Below are 20,666 nucleotides of genomic sequence, written 5' to 3' on the forward strand. Positions count from 1 at the left end.
CTAGTCACATCCTGCCAATTTGAGTACCTGCCCATTATCCCTACTCTCTGTCTCCTGCTGCTCAGCCAATTTCCTAACCAGGTCAATAATTTGCCCTCAATTCCATGAGCTTCAGCTTTAGCTAATAGTCTGTTAGAAGGGACTTTATCAAATGCCTTCTGGAAGTCCATATGAACTACGTCCATGGGCTGTGGGGAAAGAGCAGGGGAATGGGATTAATTGGATTGCTCTTTCAAAGAGCCGGCGCAGGCAGATGGGCCGAATGGCCTCCTTCTGTGCTGTATCATTCCATGATTCTATGACATGAACTCAACCATTACTATCTTTTCTCTTTTTACAGGTGCCTAAAATACTAGTCCGCAAGCTCGAACGTTGGCTGGTAGGTGGTGTCACTGAATCGTACCTCCGGTCTCCAGTCTACACTGGTATGCTGGCAAAGTAACGACGTGCTCCGCATTGCCTGCTGAGACTTGCTGCCATCCTGATAACCAATGGGGGTTCTAATGTCCAAGAAGCAGACTGTGGAGAAGGTGCAGAAGGCCAGCGTGGTGGTCTCGGCCTTTAAAGAGGGGCTGAAGGACAAAGGGTCAACCAGGAGCAAAGCTGAGCCACCTCCGGGCAAGCTGGAGCTTGTAGAGCCTGGCCCAGATCAGGACAAGGAGGTGGCTGGCAGTTCTCAGCCCTGCACAGAGGAGGCCAAGAGGAACCAGGCTGCTTGGGAGAGGCTGAGAGATGGGAAAGGAGTCGAACCAGAGGAGCTGGAGTGGGATGACCGAGCAACTCCTCCAGCTTTCATCAGGCCCAAGAGGCAGCTCGGAGATGATGAATCGCTTGATATCAACCTGCAGGAAAGTGGCGAGGTAGATTTTTATTTTTGGTGATTTGGTAATTCTAGATTAATTCAAACCATTCTAAAATCAGAATCCCAATGGATCAAACCCCATCCCAGTCACTTCCATTATATAGAATTCCAATGAACCAAACCCCTTCCCATTCACTCCCATTATATAGACTCCCAATGGATCATACACCTTCCCATTCACTCCCATTATATAGACTCCCAATGGATCATACACCTTCCCATTCACTCCCATTATATAGACTCCCAATGGATCATACACCTTCCCATTCACTCCCATTATATAGACTCCCAATGGATCATACACCTTCCCATTCACTCACATTATATAGACTCCCAATGGATCATACACCTTCCCATTCACTCCCATTATATAGACTCCCAATGGATCATACACCTTCCCATTCACTCACATTATATAGACTCCTAATGGATCATACATCTTCCCATTCACTCCCATTATATAGAATCCCAGTGGATAAAACAGCTTCCCATTCCCTTAAATTAAATTGATCAAATTATTTCATAATTTTGTCCCATGTATATAGACTCCCAATGGACCAAGGCTGCTTGGGAGCCTTGATCCATTCCCCTACACTCCCATTGTAAAGAATCCCAATGGACCAAACCTCTTCCCCATCACTCCCATTGTATAGAATCCCAATGGACCTAACCTCTTCCCCATCACTCCCATTGTATAGAATCCCAATGGACGTAACCTCTTCCCCATCACTCCCATTGTATAGAATCCCAATGGACCAAACCTCTTCCCCATCACTCCCATTGTATAGAATCCCAATGGACCAAACCTCTTCCCCATCACTCCCATTGTATAGAATCCCAATGGACCAAACCTCTTCCCCATCACTCCCATTGTATAGAATCCCAATGGACCAAACCTCTTAGCATTAATTGTTACTATATGGAATTCCAATAGATTGAACCCTCTTGTTAATTCGCATTGCACAGAATTTGTTTTACTAAACCCATTTCCATTCTTTTCCAAATTACAGAAATCAAAGGGACCAAACCTCTTCCCATTCCCTCCAAAATAGTCAAATGGACCATTCACTCCCAAACTCCGATTTCCTGATCCATGCCTAGCACCCAATTACTAAATATATAACATACTGACCTAGAAATATTACATCTGCACGCTCTTCCTGTCTACAAAAACTTACTTCTGGTTGTTATGCTTTTGGCACACTTTGGGTCATCTTTTCCCATTTTAAGTTCCTATAGAAAGAAAGACTTGCATTTATATAGCGCCTTTCATGACCTCAGGATATCCCAAAGCCCTTTACAGCCAATAAAGTATTTTTGAAGTCACTGGTGTAATGTAGGAAACGTAGCAGCCAATTTGCACACAGCAAGGTCCCACAAACAGCAATGAGATAATGACCAGATAGCCTGTTTTAATTATGTTGGCTGAGGGATAAATGCTGGCCAGGACATCGGGGAGAACTTCCTTGTTCCTCTTCGATATAGTGCTGTGGGATTTTTTACGTCCACTTAAGAGGGCAGAAGGGGCCGTGGTTTAATGTCGCATCCAGAAGACAACACCTCTGACAGTGCAGCACTCCCTCAGTACTGCACTGGTGTGTCAGCCTAGATTATGTGCTCAAGTCTCTGGAGTGGGGCTTGAACCCACAACTTTCTGACTCAGAGGTGAGAGCGCTGCCCACTGAACCACAGCTGACAATATATATATAGTCCTATTTAGAATGGAGATTGTGGATGCTTTGGTGATAGTTTTCCAAAATTCCCTGGACTCAGGAGAGGTCCCGGCAGATTGGAAAACTGCTAATGTAACACCGTTATTTAAAAAGGGTAGTAGGCAGAAGGCTGGAAATTATAGGCCAGTTAGCTTAACATCTGTGGTGGGTAAAATTTTGGAGTCTATTATTAAGGAGACAGTAACGGAACATTTAGATAAGCATAATTTAATAGGACAAAGTCAGCATGGCTTTATGAAGGGGAAGTCATGTCTGACAAATTTGCTTGAGTTCTTCGAGGATATAACGTATAGGGTGGATAAAGGGGAACCAGTGGACGTAGTGTATTTAGACTTCCAGAAGGCATTCGACAAGGTGCCACATAAAAGATTATTACTTAAGATAAAAAATCACGGGATTGGGGGTAATATTCTGGCATGGGTGGAGGATTGGTTATCGAACAGGAAGCAGAGAGTTGGGATAAATGGTTCATTTTCGGACTGGCAACCAGTAACCAGTGGTGTTCCACAGGGGTCGGTGCTGGGTCCCCAACTCTTTACAATCTATATTAATGATTTGGAGGAGGGGACCGAGTGCAACATATCAAAATTTGCAGATGATACAAAGATGGAAGGGAAAGTAGAGAGTGAGGAGGACATAAAAAACCTGCAAGGGGATATAGACAGGCTGGGTGAGTGGGCGGAGATTTGGCAGATGCAATATAATATTGGAAAATGTGAGGTTATGCACTTTGGCAGGAAAAATCAGAGAGCAAGTTATTTTCTTAATGGCGAGAGACTGGAAAGTACTGCAGTACAAAGGGATCTGGGGGTCCTAGTGCAAGAAAATCAAAAAGTTGGTATGCAGGTGCAGCAGGTGATCAAGAAAGCCAACGGAATGTTGGCTTTTATTGCTAGGGGGATAGAATATAAAAACAAGGAGGTATTGCTGCAGTTATATAAGGTATTGGTGAGACCGCACCTGGAATACTGCATACAGTTTTGGTCTCCATACTTAAGAAAAGACATACTTGCTCTCGAGGCAGTACAAAGAAGGTTCACTCGGTTAATCCCGGGGATGAGGGGGCGGACATATGAGGAGAGGTTGAGTAGATTGGGACTCTACTCATTGGAGTTCAGAAGAATGAGAGGCGATCTTATTGAAACATATAAGATTGTGAAGGGTCTTGATCGGGTGGATGCGGTAAGGATGTTCCCAAAGATGGGTGAAACTAGAACTAGGGGGCATAATCTTAGAATAAGGGGCTGCTCTTTCAAAACTGAGATGAGGAGAAACTTCTTCACTCAGAGGGTGGTAGGTCTGTGGAATTTGCTGCCCCAGGAAGCTGTGGAAGCTACATCATTAGATAAATTTAAAACAGAAATAGACAGTTTCCTAGAAGTAAAGGGAATTAGGGGTTATGGGGAGCGGGCAGGAAATTGGACATGAAGCTGAGTTCGGATCGGTCAATGCCCTGTGGGTGGCGGAGAGGGCCCAGGGGCTATGTGGCCGGGTCCTGCTCCGACTTCTTGTGTTCTTTAGATTTGTGGTTGGGATCAGATCAGCCATGATCTTATTGAATGGCGGAGCAGGCTCGAGGGGCCGATTGGCTCCAATTTCTTATGTTCTTATGTTTTTATGTTCTAAACTTATCTCACTGTAATTACGCCCTCCCACCAGTGGCGGCAATGTCACGCTACAGTTTTGTGTCCCCCAGGCTCCTCAGCCTGTACTGTAGAGAAATATCTGCAGCATGCAGACGAGAGAGTTAACTATGTCCATAATATCCTGCCCTTTAAACTCGCTTCACTTAAGACTGCACTTCACACCTGAAGGTGATAGACTATAAAGCTGAACAGAAGGAGCGGAATATAACTTGGGAATTGGGCAGACAGGTGGCAGATTGAAATTCAATGTAGAGAAATGCAAAGTGTTTCACATGGGGACACAAAATCCAGGAAGGGACGACTACTCAAATGAAAAGAAAATAATGTGAACAGAAAATGAAAGCGATCGGGGGGTCCTGATTAACAACGAATCAGAGCTATCACAATAACGCTCGGAGGCAGTGAACAAAGCAAATCAGATGTTGGGATATATTAAAAAGTCATGACTGAACCGGAAATTGTGAGGTGATCCTGACACTTTATAAATCATTGGTGCGCCCGCACTTTGAATACTGTGTAGAGTTCTGGTCACCACCGTACAAAAGGATATTGCAGTTATTGAAAGGATACAGAAGAGAGCAACCAGAATGATTGAAGGATTGGATTGCGAGGAGCGATTATGTAAATTGGGCTTTTTCTCCCTGGAAAAGAGAGATATATTTGGGTTTTTTTGGATTCTAAAGGGAGTAGATAATATCGACCACGACAATTTCACCTTGTCCACAACAGTAGAACCAGAGGGCACGGCCTGTGCTTAATGGGGAGTAAATTTTTTTTAAAATTCGTTCATGGGGTGTGGGCGTCGCTGGCGAGGCCAGCATTTATTGCCCATCCCTAATTGCCCTTGAGAAGGTGGTGGTGAGCCGCCTTCTTGAACCGCTGCAGTCCGTGTGGTGAAGATTCTCCCACAGTGCTGTTAGGAAGGGAGTTCCAGGATTTTGACCCAGCGACGATGAAGGAACGGCCGATATATTTCCAAGTCGGGATGGTGTGTGACTTGGAGGGGAACGTGCAGGTGGTGTTGTTCCCATGTAAATTCAAAATTAATCTGCGGAAACAATATTTCGGTGAGCGAGTGGCCAATCTATGGATCAGGCTCCCGAGGGAGACGGTGGAAGCAGTCAGTACTGATTCATTGAAATGCAAATTATATAAGATTTCTTTCAGAAAATAGCATTTTGGGACACAGTATCTGAGTAATTTTAAGCATGTTCGGGAGGAACAGGTGAGTTTGGACCTGTGTTTCCCAAAACTCTCCACCACTGGGGGTTTTCCTCACCTCATGTCTGGGTCTGTTGTAGACTCATTGATAGAGATTGATTGTTATGATTAGTCAACAATTCCACTGTCGTTGCTTCATGCACGTACCAGGATGGTAGAAGGCGAACTGGATGGACCTTGGTCTTTTCTCGTCTAGCAATTCCTATATTCGACTTTATTCTTGATTTCCATCACCCGGGAGATCACTTAGTATAATTTTAAATACTTCAATTAGCAGCAATTACATGTTGTATTTTCAAGTGAAATGCAGAGATGACGATGAATTTTTAATTATTATGCAGCTATAAACTTAGTGACTCACAGGTGTGAGAACTGCAGTGTCTGAGATCAATAATTATGCGATATCCCAACATAGTCACGAAAGTGGTATTGCTTTGTGTGAGAAAGATTTCAGTGCATAAGAATGGGTCAAATTCAGAGCTTCTCTATTCCATTTCATTATCAAACACTCCCAGGGCAGGTACAGGGTTAGATACAGAGTAAAGCTCCCTCTACACTGTCCCATCAAACACTCCCAGGGCAGGTACAGCACGGGTTAGATACAGAGTAAAGCTCCCTCTACACTGTCCCATCAAACACTCCCAGGGCAGGTACAGCACGGGTTAGATACAGAGTAAAGCTCCCTCTACACTGTCCCATCAAACACTCCCAGGGCAGGTACAGCATGGGTTAGATACAGAGTAAAGCTCCCTCTACACTGTCCCATCAAACACTCCCAGGGCAGGTACAGCACGGGTTAGATACAGAGTAAATCTCCCTCTACACTGTCCCATCAAACACTCCCAGGGCAGGTACAGCACGGGTTAGATACAGAGTAAAGCTCCCTCTACACTGTCCCATCAAACACTCCCAGGGCAGGTACAGCACGGGTTAGATACAGAGTAAAGCTCCCTCTACACTGTCCCAACAAACACTCCCAGGGCAGGTAGAGTGTTGGTTAGATACAGAGTAAAGCTCCCTCTACACTGTCCCATCAAACACTCCCAGGGCAGGTACAGTACGGGTTAGATACAGAGTAAAGCTCCCTCTACACTGTCCCATCAAACACTCCCAGGGCAGGTACAGCACGGGTTAGATACAGAGTAAAGCTCCCTCTACACTGTCCCATCAAACACTCCCAGGGCAGGTACAGTACGGGTTAGATACAGAGTAAAGCTCCCTCTACACTGTCCCATCAAACACTCCCAGGGCAGGTACAGCACGGGTTAGATACAGAGTAAAGCTCCCTCTACACTGTCCCATCAAACACTCCCAGGGCAGGTACAGTACGGGTTAGATACAGAGTAAAGCTCCCTCTACACTGTCCCAACAAACTCTCCCAGGGCAGGTAGAGTGTTGGTTAGATACAGAGTAAAGATCCCTCTACACGGTCCTACCATTAATCTTAATTCCAACCTGAGAACAGCTCTCCTATTCCAGCAGTCTGACCTTTCTAATTCTAACATTGAACATGCGGTTTCTAATTGCAATCACCAGTTTTGTTCTAACCAATGGCAAATCATAAACAGCACTGTGCTGAGGATCGTTGCACTCTAAAAACTGGTTTCAGAGAGTCAACCAAACGCATCTCATGACTGAACTCATGTATCTACAGTGTGTGAGCGTTTACACTACAGGTGCTCTGCTTAGTTGATTCCTGCTTTTGAAAGAAGTGTATGATATGGCTTCATTGATTAAATCGTGACTAGCTGAACCATACAGACAAGAATGGCCCTAGGTCAAAATCCAGTTCTGTGTTGAGTTGACTGATGTTGACTGGAATGGTATTAGGCGTGTTAACCTTGTGTTCCTAATAATCAGGTCTGGATGGCGAAAAAAGGACAATTAGATTTTTTTAATGATCAAAAGTGACTTAATGAACAACAGCTTCCTGTCGACTTACAATCTTCATCTTGCAGACTGCTTGTCTAGTCTGACTTTAATCCAATGCTTAATTGCAATATTGATAAAGCACTTCCTGTTATTGCTGGAAGGTCTATAAATTCTCATAATAAAAAATAACTTGCATTTATATAGCACCTTTAACACAGTAAAACGTCCCAAGGCGCTTCACAGGAGCCATTAAATTTGACACGGAGCCACATTGGGAGATATTAGGACAGGTGACCAAAAGCTCGGTCAAAGAGGTAGGTTTTAAAGGAGGAGAGAGAGGTAGAGAGGTGGAGAGGTTTATGGAGGGAATTCCAGAGCTCAGGGCCCAGGCAGCTGAAGGCACGGCCGCCAATGGCGGAACAATTAAAATTGGGGATGCGCAAGAGGCCAGAATTGGAGGAGCGCAGAGATCTCAGAGGGTTGTAGGGCTGGAGGAGGTTACAGAGATAGGGAGGGGTGAGGCCATGGAGGGATTTGAAAACAAGGATAAGAATTTTAAAATTGAGGTTTTCCCGAACCAGGAGATAATGTAGGTCAGTGAGCACAGGGGGTGATGGGTGAACGGGACTTGGTGCGAGTTAGGATACGGGCAGCAGAGTTTTGGATGAGCTCAAGTTTACGGAGGGTGGAAGATGGGAGGCTGACCAGGAGAGCATTGGAATAGTCCAGTCTGGAGGTAACAAAGGCGTGGATGAAGGTTTCAGCAGCAGATAAGCTGAGGCAGGGCGGAGACGGGCGATGTTACGGAGGTGGAAGTAGGCGGTCTTGGTGATGGAGCGGACATGTGGTCGGAAGCTCATCTCAGGGTCAAATAGGTCACCAAGGTTGCCAACGGTCTGGTTCAGCCTCAGACAGTGGCCAGGGAGAGGGATGGAGTCGGTGGCCGGGGAATGGAGTTTGCGGCGGGGACAGAAGACAATGGGTCTTCCCAATATTTAGTTGGGACATCTTTCATTAACAGGATCACTGTGTGACATCATCACACTCCAGCATGTCCGTAGGAAATTCCTGTAACTGCTCTATTTAACAAACGTAGCAACTTGTTTCAAGTGGAGTTCACACAACAAATGGCATTTATAATATCTCCCTTTAACACCCAAGGTGCTTCGCAGAGGAGTAGACTAAGCAGGACTGGTAGAGTTAAGGGAGATTTCCTAAGAGAGTGGAGACTGTCCTATAAAACGTGGTTGGGAGCTGGGGCGGGGGGAGGTGGTGAAGAGAAGCAGCAAGATGGTCAGCTCTGGTGGAGTACAGGCAGGGATGGGAAAGGTTACAAAGGTTGGGCGAGGCGAGGATTTTGTAAACAAGGAATTGTGAGTCTGCTCGTTATTTTTTTTGTGTGGAGGGAAGTTAAGAAACAACCACATTGGCGTGGGGTCTGAAGTCACAGGTAGGCCTGACCGGGTAAGGACGGCAGGTTTCCTTCCTCACTGGGCATTGGTGAACCAGTTGGGTTTTTACGACAATCTGACAGCATCATGGTCACTTTTACTGAAACCAGCTTTTTATTTCTAGGTTTTTTAAAGCTGAATTCAAATTCTTAAACTACCATGATAAGATCTGAACTCACTATTCTCTGGATTACTAGTTCCAGTAACATGACCACTACCCTACTGTACATGATGCACTAATGCAGCACTATGGGATTTTAGCCCAAGTAAACATTGTTCGACTCAAACTAAGAGGCAATTGACCAATTACTATAATTTTTTACAAAGGCAAAATACTGCGGATGCTGGAAATCTGAAATAACAACAGGAAATGCTGGAAACACCCAGCAGGCCAGGCAGCGGAGAGAGAAACAGAGTTAACGTTACAGGTCGATGACCTTTCATCAGAACTGGAAAATGTTAGAGATTTAACAGTTTTTAAGCAAGTACAGAGCCAGGGAAAGGGGGGTTGGGGGAGAAGAGGAGGGAAGAACAAGAGGGAAGGATCGGTGGTGGAACGGAGGGCAGGAGTGATTAACTGACATGGGGGGGGTGATGGCGCAAGGCAAAAAGGAGGTGGTAACGGGACAAGTCAAGAAACAAAAGATGGTATAAACAAAAGAGGAGGTGTGAGTGGTAACAGCAGACTAGTGGAGGGGAGGAAAGCAAGGAAAATCTGACAAAGAGGAAAAGGCTTCTGCGGCGGAGAAAGGTGGGCAGACCACCGCACCGGCCACGTACCAATAGGGAATCCCCCCACCCCAATCACCAGCCCACACCTCCTCCACCCCCAGTAGCTCTGGTGCACCCCATCCTCCATTACCGTCACCCGCTGTCCGAGAAAATGGGAGCAGTGATTACTATCTAAAGTTATTGAAATCAATGTTGAGTCCGGAAGATTGTAAAGTGCCTAATCGAAAGATGAGGTGCTGTTCCTCGAGCTTCCGTTGAGCTTCACTGGAACAGCGTAAGAGGCCGAGGACAGAGAGGTCAGAGTGGGAGTCAGACGGGGAATTAAAGTGGCAAGCGACCGGAAGGTCAGGGTCACACTTGTGGACAGAGCGGAGGTGTTCAGCAAAGCGATCACCCAGTCTGCGTTTGGTCTCCCCAGTGTAGAGGAGACCGCATAGACTATACCAAATTGGAAGAAGTACAAGTTAGGGAAGAGATAGGAGAGGCACTATTACATATATATAAACATCAGAAAAGGGAAAGGTGCCAGAGGACTGTCGGACAGCAAATGTCATTCCTATATTTAAAAAGGGAGATAGAACCAGCCCAGGGAACTATAGACAAATTAGCTTAACGTCGGTGGTAGGAAAGATAATGGAATCTTCACTCAAAGATGTAATAGAAATACATCTAAAAACCGAAAATATAAAAGAATAGTCAGCACGGATTTCAAAAGGGAAGGTCATACTTCACCAACCTTACTGAATTCTTTGAAGAAGTAACTGAAAGGTAGACAAGGGTAATGCAGTAAATGTAATATATTTGGATTTTTAAAAGGCTTTCGATAAGGTACCGCAAAGTAGACTCACGACTAAGGTCAGAGCATGTGGAATCTGGCAACAAGTAGCAGAATGGATAGCAAGCCGCTACAAAACAGAAAACAGAGTAGTGCATTAAAGGTAGTCACTCAGACTAGCAAAAGGTGAGAAGTGATGTTCCACAAGGATCGGTGCTGGAACCACTGTTGTTCACCATTTATATAAATGATTTGGACTCGGGAATCCGAAGTACAATTTCAAAATTTGCGGATGACGCCAAAGTGCGGGGGTAGGGGGGTTCTACAAAGGAAGAATGCGTCAAATTGCAAGACGACATTAATAAACTTGCAGAACGAGTGTGTAATTGGCAAATTAATTTCAATATAGATCAGTGTGAGGAATTACACTTTGATAGGAAGAATAAGGAGGCCACATACTGCTTGGATAATCAGAGTCTTAATGGGGTAGAGGAGCAGAGGGATCTGGGGGTACAGATACACAAATCACAAAAAGTAATGTCGCAGGTTAATAAGGCCACAAAAAAGCAAACCAGGCACTGGGGTTCATTTCTAGAGGGATAGAATTGAAAAGCAGAGAAGTTCTGTTAAACTTGTACAGAACCTTGGTTAGACCACACTTGGAGTACGGTGAACAGTTCTGGTCTCCATATTATAAAATGGATATAGAGGCACTGGAGAAGGTGCAATAAAGATTCACAAGGATGATACCAGAACTGAGAGGATATACTTATCAGGAAAGACTGAACAGGCTGGGGCTCTTTTCTCTAGAAAAGAGAAGGCTGAGGGGTGACCTGATAGAGGTCTTTAAGATAATGATTGGGTTTGATAGGGTAGATGTGGAGAAAATGTTTCCACTTGTGGGGGAGACCAAAACTAGAGGTCATAAATATACGATAGTTGCTAATAAATCAAATAGGGAATTCAGGAGAAACTTCTTTATCAAAAGAGTGGATAGAATGTGGAACTCACTACCATAAGAAATAGTTGAGGCGAATAGCATAGATGCTTTTAAGGGGAAGCTAGATAAGCACATGAGGGAGAAAGGAATAGAAGGATATGCTGATAGGGTGAGATGAAGTAGGGAAGGAGGAGGCTCGTGTGCAGCATAAACGCCAGCATAGACCCGTTGGGCCGAATGGCCTGTTTCTGTGCTGTAGACTCGATGTAACACCAGGCTCTGAATTGCTGCACATTCTTATGTAAATTGAAGGCTGCACACTTCAACTGACAGGAGTACTCAGGGTGGGGGGCTGGATCTGTGGGGAGACATCCCTTTGTGTGAGAGTCTGTTGAATGATTCGCACAGTCTGGTAATTAACCTGAGCTGCACGAAATGCTCTATTTACAGCCTCGTGATAAACGCATCTCTAATTACGCAGGTTTGTGGGCGTATCAGTGTATTTGTCTGCCAATTTTCTCCTCTCCGCTCCTGACTCTTGTCAGTAGGGTTACCCACTCCCCCAGATAGTCCTGCACTGCTGCAACTTAGGAGAAAGGTTATGGGGGAATTTAAAATGTGTGCATATATATATATATATATATAGCTACATCATTAAATAAATTTAAAACAGAAATAGACAGTTTCCTAGAAGTAAAGGGAATTAGGGGTTACGGGGAGCGGGCAGGAAATTGGACATGAATTTAGATTTGAGGTTAGGATCAGATCAGCCATGATCTTATTGAATGGCGGAGCAGGCTCGAGGGGCCGATTGGCCTACTCCTGCTCCTATTTCTTATGTTCTTATATATGTGTGTGTATGTATATTGGAGAGGTTATACCTATCAGGAAAGGTTGAAAAGGCTGGGGTTCTTTTCTCTAGAAAAGAGAGGGCTGAGGGGTGACCTGTAGGTGTTTAAGATTATGAAAGGGTTTGATAAGGCAAATGTGGAGAGGATGTTTCCAATTTGGGGGTGGGGTGCAGAACTAGGGGCCATAAATATAAGATAGTCACTAACAAATCCAATAGTGAATTCAGGAGAAACTTCTTTACCCAGAGAGTGGTGAGAATGTGGAACTCGCTCCCAGAAGGAGTAGTTGAGGTGAATAGTGTAGATACATTTAAGGGGAAGCTAGATAAACACATGAGGGAGAAAGGAATAGAAGGATATGCTGATAGGGTGAGATGAAGTAGGGAGGGAGGAGGCTCGTGTGGAGCATAAACACCGGCACAGACCAGTGGGGCCGAATGGCCTGTTTCTGTGCTGTAAATTCTATGTAAAAAGATGGGAAAAGAAAGGCTGTTTGACCGACAGTCAAGAATTGTCCAATCGGGCAACAAAGAGTCTGTTCGCTTTCTGATTGGCCGCAGGAGGGCGATGCTACGCGAGGATTAGATGGAATTTTACAGCACAGAAACAGGCCATTCGGCCCGACTGGTCCGTGCTGGTGTTTATGCTCCACACGAGCCTCCTCCCTCCCTACTTCATCTCACCCTACCAGCATATCAACATAGGATGGACGTGTGAAGTGACCGAGGGCGGTGATGGGGAGCGCCGGTTGGAGGCGGGGAGGTCACGTGACGAAGCCTCCTGGAATACGTCCAATCAGAGTCGGTGATCCGTAGACAGGGCCAGCAAATCAGTTTCCATATTTGCCTGCGTTGAGCTGCTTTAGAAGATTTACTTGTCGATATCAAATTCAGAAATTGAAAGGGTAACTCGATGAGCAACCTCTTTCTCTCGCAGGCACGCCATAAAATTGAAAAAAATAAATAACATTCAATCAGCTCCTTCATCTAATTTAATTAAAAACTTTTAAAGGCTTGTATAATGTGTTGGGCGGAATTGAGAGGAAGATCTGTTGACTCTGAGGTATCGCATTTTGATGAGGTTGTTTATGTATTTTTTCCAATTATTGTTCAAAGACATGCCTGCGCTTTGCAGTGATAATGTTTGGAGGACAGTGGAGGTTCGTCATTAATCTCCTTGTTCAGCAGCAGCAGCAGCAGTCTGCTCTCTCTCTCTCTCTCTCTCTCCTGTCTCCGTTGATACTTTTCAGAAAAAGGCAACAAAATAGACAGCTTGGCGCCTTTGCTTGAAAATGGCACAGGAAAGAATTTCATAGGAGCAGGAGGAGGCAATTCAGCCCCTCGAGCCGGTTCCGCCGTTCGTTTAGATCTCGTCTGATCTGTGTCTTAACTCCATCCCCCGCCTTGATTCCGTTACCCTTAGTAACCTGGCCTAACAAAATTCTATCAATCACAGTTTTGAAATTTTCAATTGACCCCCAGCCTCAGTTGGCTTTTTGGGGGAGAGAGTTCCAGATTTCCACTCCCCTTTGTGTGAAGAAATGCTTCCTGACATCACCCCTGAACGGCCCGGCTCTAATTTTAAGATTACGCCCTCCTTGTTCTGGACTCCCCCCACCAGAGGAAATAGTTTCCTCTCTAACTACTCTAACAAATCCTTTAATCATCTTAAACACCTCAATTAGATCACCCTTAATCTTCTATAGTCGAGGGAATACAAGCCTAGTCTATGCAACCTGGCTTCGTAATTTAACCCTTTTAGCCCCGGTATCATTCTAGTGAATCTGCCCTGCACCCCCCCACCCACCCAAAGCCAATATATCCTTCCTGAGATGCGGGGTCCAGAACTGAACGCAGTACTCTAAAATGGGGTCTAACCAGAGTTTTATATAACTCCAACATAACGTCCACCCCTTTGGATTCCAGCTCTCAATCTTCTATACTCGAGCGAATAATGACACACGGCCAAGATTTGAAGCCGATAGATTTATCGCTGAACCAAGAGCGAAGTTGAGCAGGCAGGCTCCACACCAAGCCCACGCTGATCAACCCCCTCCCTCCCGCCCTTCCTACCCCTTTCAATTTCACCCCTTGACCGATTCGGCTGTAGCTGCCCCGGCCTGCCCCCTCCGCAAATGTCTTACAGGTGCACTTTCCAGCAGGGAATCGCTGGATATGGATCGCGTCCTTCCCACCCTCCCTCACACACACACACACCCTTGAGACACTTATTGTGCCCCCACTAAGGTTACCAACTCTAGTTGGACATATTCCTGGAGCTTTCATCACGTGACCTCCTGCCTCCAAATGCCTCGCCCGGTCAAACAGCCTTTATTCGCATCTCCAATCATTTGTATAACTAATAACCAACTAAAAACGGAAGGGTTCAAGGAAAATGTAAAAAACACACATTCTTTTGAATGCCCCAATGGTTTTTCTCCCCGGGTGTTGATCGCAGCAGTGTCCGGGAGGTTAATCTTTAATTCCTGGAGACTCCAGGACAATCCTGGAGGGTTGGCAACCCTTGCCTCCCCCACCCCTCCTACGCAGGCTGTGTTCTTACTATCCCCTTAGGCTAATCTATCTGTTTCTCCCCTATGGCCTCCCAGTCCCAGGACCAGGAAAGGTGGACACCACAGCACAACAATTCTCAAGAACGGTAAAAGGCCACTGGGCTTCATTAAAACCCATCCCCGTCTTAGCGATTAATCCCAGCTACCCACCCCCTCACCCTATCCCTCAGCACTCCAGCAATTAGCTAGTTCTGATATTGTAATAAAGGCGGAGGCTTAAGGCAGTCCCTCAGTCACTGTCTGCTCTTTCCGTTGAAACCTAGAACTTAAAATGAAAATCTTATTGAACCAAACTCCATCCTCTGACCTGTTCACATTTGATAAATTGACAATCTTCCCCCAATCTTTTTACAATTCTTTGGATTGTAAACCCCAACGTTACAATTTCAGATACTTTGTGAAACCCATTTCTCTTCTGACGCTCCAGCGGTGGTCCTTGTACGTGGACCTCATCTCCTCTGATCCAGAAGTTGAACTTTGTTTTTTTCCAGAGTTCTGCCCTTTTCTAGAGTTGCGTAACCCTAAGGATTAACAGCAAACTTGCTCAGAGTTACCTGCATTACATGTAATTTCATAGTAACTCTCTTCAGCAATGGTAAAGACATTAAACAGGATAATGCAACTAAAATATTTATTTACGATCCAATGGAATTATGAAACAGAAGGGAATTCGGCAAATACTGCAATTATTAGACATGAATATAATATGGAAAGTCTTTAAAGGTTAATTACCCTTCTTTACAAGTGTTTGGACAATAAGAAACTCAATGGATCAACAAAGCTGATCAAGGGGCTGCTCTTTCAAAACTGTGATATGGAGATGCCGGTGATGGACTGGGGTTGACAATTGTAAACAATTTTACAACACCAAGTTATAGTCCAACAATTTTATTTTAAAATTCACAAGCTTTCGGAGGCTTCCTCCTTCCTCAGGTGAATGTCAAGAATTCTTGACATTCTTGATTTCTTGACATTCACCTGAGGAAGGAGGAAGCCTCCGAAAGCTTGTGAATTTTAAAATAAAATTGTTGGACTATAACTTGGTGTTGTAAAATTGTTTACAACTTTCAAAACTGAGATGAGGAGAAACTTCTTCACTCAGAGGGTAGTAGGTCTGTGGAATTTGCTGCCCCAGGAAGCTGTGGAAGCTACATCATTAAATAAATTTAAAACAGAAATAGACAGTTTCCTAGAAGTAAAGGGAATTAGGGGTTACGGGGAGCGGGCAGGAAATTGGACACGAATTTAGATTTGAGGTTAGGATCAGATCAGCCATGATCTTATTGAATGGCGGAGCAGGCTCGAGGGGCCGATTGGCCTACTCATAGAATCATAGAATCATAGAAGTTACAACATGGAAACAGGCCCTTCGGCCCAACATGTCCATGTCGCCCAGTTTATACCACTAAGCTAGTCCCAATTGCCTGCACTTGGCCCATATCCCTCTATACCCATCTTACCCATGTAACTGTCCAAATGCTTTTTAAAAGACAAAATTGTACCCGCCTCTACTACTGCCTCTGGCAGCTTGTTCCAGACACTCACCACCCTTTGAGTGAAAAAATTGCCCCTCTGGACCCTTTTGTATCTCTCCCCTCTCACCTTAAATCTATGCCCCCTCGTTATAGACTCCCCTACCTTTGGGAAAAGGTAGGGGAGTCTATACTCCTGCTCCTATTTCTTATGTTCTTATGAGCTCACTTGTTTTTGACTTCATCGCCTTTTGGTCCCAGATGATCTGGTCATTTACCTCATTGCTGTTTGTGGGATCTTGCTTTGTGTAAATTGGCTGTTACATTATAACAGTGACTACACTTCAAAAACTACTTAATTGGCTGTGAGGTGCTTTGGGGCGTCCTGAGGCCACGAGAGGCTCTGTGTAAATGCAATTTCTTTCTTTATTTTGGGTGTTGAGTGGAGTTGGGTCATTGTGTACGTTCAGTTCGAGACCCCCTTTACAGAGTCCTTCAATCTGACCAGATCTCAGAACTCAGGAATAAACAGCCGAGCCGAAAACTTTGCAATTTTGGAAGCTGTTGGGGGTATCGGGACTATCCGTCTTGGGGAAATCCCAAATGTTTATTTTCCCAGCAAGAGAAAGTAATGACCCATTAGGAGATGTGATTGCTTTTGGATGCTCTTGTATCAATCCCCAGCAGGCGATGCTTAATGTCATTACGTTTCAAAAAACACAAAGCGCTTTCTCTCACAGTGCCCTACTGAAGTGAAGGTATTTTATTTTTTCTCTGCGTAGCTTCAATCTATTTATATGTGACTGGGCAACCACAACGGACTCTTCTTGGAAACCATGCTGTTTACATAAATGCAGCAGCGAGCAATTTAAAACATGAGCCACCATCTGAAGGACATTTCGAAAAAAAAAGCAAATTCTCATGTTTGTGACACTTACTCAATTCTTCCCTCTTTATCTTGTGTTCTCCTCTACTCTTCGACACGCCTGCACTCAATTATAGAATCATTACAGCACAGAAGGAGGCCATTCGGCCCATTGAGCCCGTGCTGGCTCTTTGTAAAACCAATCCAGTTAGTCCCATTCCCCCGCTCTTTCCCTGTATCTCTGCAAATTTGCCTCCACCACATTCCAGATTCATAACCACTCGCTGTGTAAAAAAGTTTTTCCTCATGTCACCTTTAGTTCTTTTGCCAAACACCTTAAATCTATTTCCTCTGGTTCTTGACCCTTCTGCCAATGGAACAGTTTCTCTCTATTTATCATAGAAAGGTTACAGCACGGAAGGAGGCCATTCGGCCCGTCGAGTCCGCGCCGGCTCTCTGCAAGAGCAATCCAGCTAGTCCCACTCCCAAGCCCTTTCCCCGTAGCCCTGCAATTTTTTTCCCTTCAAGTACTTACCCAATTCCCTTTTGAAGGCCATGATTGAATCTGCCTCCTCCACCCCCTCGGGCAGTGCATTCCAGATCATAACCACTCACTGCGTAAAATTTTTTTTCCTCATGTCACTTTTGTTTCTTTTGCCAATCACCTTAAATCTATGTCCTTTGGTTCTTGACCCTTCTGCCAATGGGAACAGTTTCTCTCTATCTAATCTGTCTAGACCCTTCATGATTTTAAATACCTCTATCAAATCACCTCTCAACCCCAGCTTCTCCAGTCTATCCACGTAACTGACGTCCCTCATCCCTGGAACCATTCTAGTAAATCTCTTCTGCACCCTCTCTAAGGCCTTCATATCCTTCCTAAAATGCGGTGCCCAGAACTGGACACAATACTCCACTTGTGGCCAAACCAGTGTTTTATAAAGGTTCAACATAACTTCCTTGCTTTTGTACTCTATGCTTCTATAATAAAGCCCAGGATCCCGTAAGCTTTTTTAACCGCTTTCTCAACCTGTCTTGCCATCTTCAAAGATTTGTTCACATATACCCTTAGGCCTCTCTGTTCCTGCAACCCCCTTTAGAATTGCACCATTTAGTTTATATTGCCTCTCCTTATTCTTCCTGCCAAAATGTATCACTTCGCACTTCTCTGTATTAAATTTCATCTACCATGTGTCTGCCCATTCCATCAGCCTGTCTATGTCCTCTTGCATACTGTCACTATCCTCCTCACTGTTTACTACACTTCCAAGTTTTGTCATCTACAAATTTTGAAATTGTGCCTTGAACACTCAAGTCCAAGTCATTAACATATATTAATAAAAGCAGTGGTCCTAGTACCGACCCTGAGGAACACCACTGTATACCTCCCGCCAGTCTGAAAAACAACTGTTCACCACTACTCTCTGTTTCCTGTCACTTAGGCAATTTCATATCCATGCTGCTACTGCCCCTTTTATTCCATGGGCTTCAATTTTGCTGACAAGCCTATTATGTGGCACTTTATCAAATGCCTTTTGAAAGCCCATATACACTTCAACCGCATTGCACTCATCAACCCACTCTGTTACCTCATCAAAAAACTCAATCAACTTACTTAAGCGCGATTTGCCTTTAACAAATCCGTGCTGGCTTTCCTTTATTAATCCACACTTGTCCAAGTGACTATCAATTTTGTCCCGGATTATCGTTTCTAAAAGTTTCCCCACCGCCGAGGTTAAACTGACTGGACTATAGTTGCTGGGTTTATCCTTACACCCAGGGCCTATGGTGGGCCTATAGTGGGTGTATTTTCCTCTGACCATTAATATTAGGGGTAGAAGTCAACATGGGTATAAGGTGGGACTCTGCACGTATGATAACATACCCCATTCAGTTGGCATGGGACTGTGTCACAAATGCTGAAAACCCCCATTAGTTAACCGTCATTAGCCAGTGGAAAGATTCTCGGGTATGAATCTCTCTCTGGTATAAAGTACAATCTCACTTCTTCACACAGTATTGAAATGATAACACTGGGACCGCCTAAAAAAAAATCGGCCCTGCCCTGTTTAGCAGTGGCCCGAACACCTGTGTAGATCGAATGTGGGCCTCTGACCTGCTGAACTGACGATTGTTATGCCCATTTTAGGCCCACAAAACTGGGGCAATTATGTTATATTTAGACCCCAGAGAGTTGTATATCCAAGTTTGAAGATGACACTGAGTTAGGAGGGACAGTAAATTGTATGGATGGGACATAGACCCGACTAAGTGAATGGGCAAAACTATGGCAGATAGAGTTACATAGAATTTACAGCACAGAAACAGGCCATTCGGCCCAACTGGTCCATGTTGGTGTTTGTGCTGCACACGAGCCTCCTCCCACCCTATTTCATCTAACAATGTCGGCATATGTGGGGATGTGAGAGGACATCCACTATGGATCTGAGAAGGACAAATCAGAATGTTATCTTAATGGTGAGAGACTAGGAACTGTAGAGGAACAAAGAGATTAGGGTGTCCAGGTACACAAATCACAGGTACAAAAAGGAATCAAAAGGGCCAATGGAATGTTGGCCTTTACACAGGGGAGGAAGTGATGCTTCAGTTGTACAGAGCATTGGTCAGACCCCGTCTGGAGTATTGCGTTCAGTTCTGGGCACCGCACTTCAGGAAGGATATACTGGCCTTGGAGGGGCTGCTGCGCAGATTCACCATAATGATACCGGGGCTTAGAGGGTTAAATTATGACGACAGGTTGCATAAACTTGGCTTGTATTCCCTTGAGTTGAGAAAGTTGAGGGGTGATCCAATCGAGGTGTTTAAAAATGATAAAGGGATTTGACAGGGTCGATACAGAGAAACTATTTCCTTCGGTGGGGCGAGTCCAGAACAAGGGGGCACAATCTTAAAATTAAAGCTAGGCCATTCAGGGGTGAAATCAGGAAGCACTTTTCATAGAAAGGGTAGTGGAAATCTGGAATTCTGTCCTCCAAAAGGCTGTGGATGCTGGAGGTTAATTGTTAAGTAAGGGTATCAAGGGATATGGAAAGAAGGTGGGGAAATGGAATTGAGGAACAGATTGGCCATCACACTCTGATGTTCAGTTAAATCCCACGTCACATTCTGATATCCAGTCAGATCCTATGTCGCACACTGAGAGAGGTGGCACTATCCCAGCATTGATAGCAATAGTGAAGGTCTTCTATTAAAACTATTAGCCGTAACTTTTTAATGGGGGCCAAGGGACAGCTCCATCTCCGTGGCCGTCCCTTTCCCTGACTGTGCAGCAAAAGGAAATCCCACAGACAGAGAAAAAAAGGTGACTGAATAAATTCTGTGGTGAAGCCTGAAACCGTTTGCCTGAAAACATACTGGGTTAAACTTTCCTCTCGTTTCCGCAGGTAATTAATGACGAAATGTGCGACGTCTGTGAGGTCTGGACGGCGGACGACCTTTACCCCTGCAGGATCTGCACCCGGGTCTTCCACGATGGCTGTCTGCGTCGCGTGGTCTATCTCAGCCCCAGCAGCATCCAGGAGCTCAAGGAGACGGCCCACACCACGGTGGGCTGGAGCTGCCAATACTGTGTGAGTTCACGCTTTGTAAAGGACGGGCGACCAACACCTGGAGACAAGGGGTGGGAGGGTTGGGGGAGATGCGCTCGCTGACCT

General features: G+C 45.0%; 1 protein-coding gene across 1 annotated transcript in view; it reads left to right on the forward strand.

The window, feature by feature from the left end:
* The first annotated feature begins 440 nt into the window (after positions 1-440).
* The window catches only part of phf24 (PHD finger protein 24), a 38,133-nt gene continuing 17,907 nt past the window's right edge, over positions 441-20,666 (forward strand). Inside the window, exons 1-2 of the mRNA XM_067982091.1 lie at positions 441-860; positions 20,397-20,582. Of these exons, the coding sequence (XP_067838192.1) occupies positions 492-860; positions 20,397-20,582 (555 nt within the window). The 5' untranslated portion in view covers positions 441-491. The remainder of the gene's footprint in view (positions 861-20,396; positions 20,583-20,666) is intronic.

The sequence above is a fragment of the Heptranchias perlo genome, chromosome 4 (assembly GCF_035084215.1).
Source record: "Heptranchias perlo isolate sHepPer1 chromosome 4, sHepPer1.hap1, whole genome shotgun sequence".
In the NCBI taxonomy this organism is placed as follows: domain Eukaryota; kingdom Metazoa; phylum Chordata; class Chondrichthyes; order Hexanchiformes; family Hexanchidae; genus Heptranchias; species Heptranchias perlo.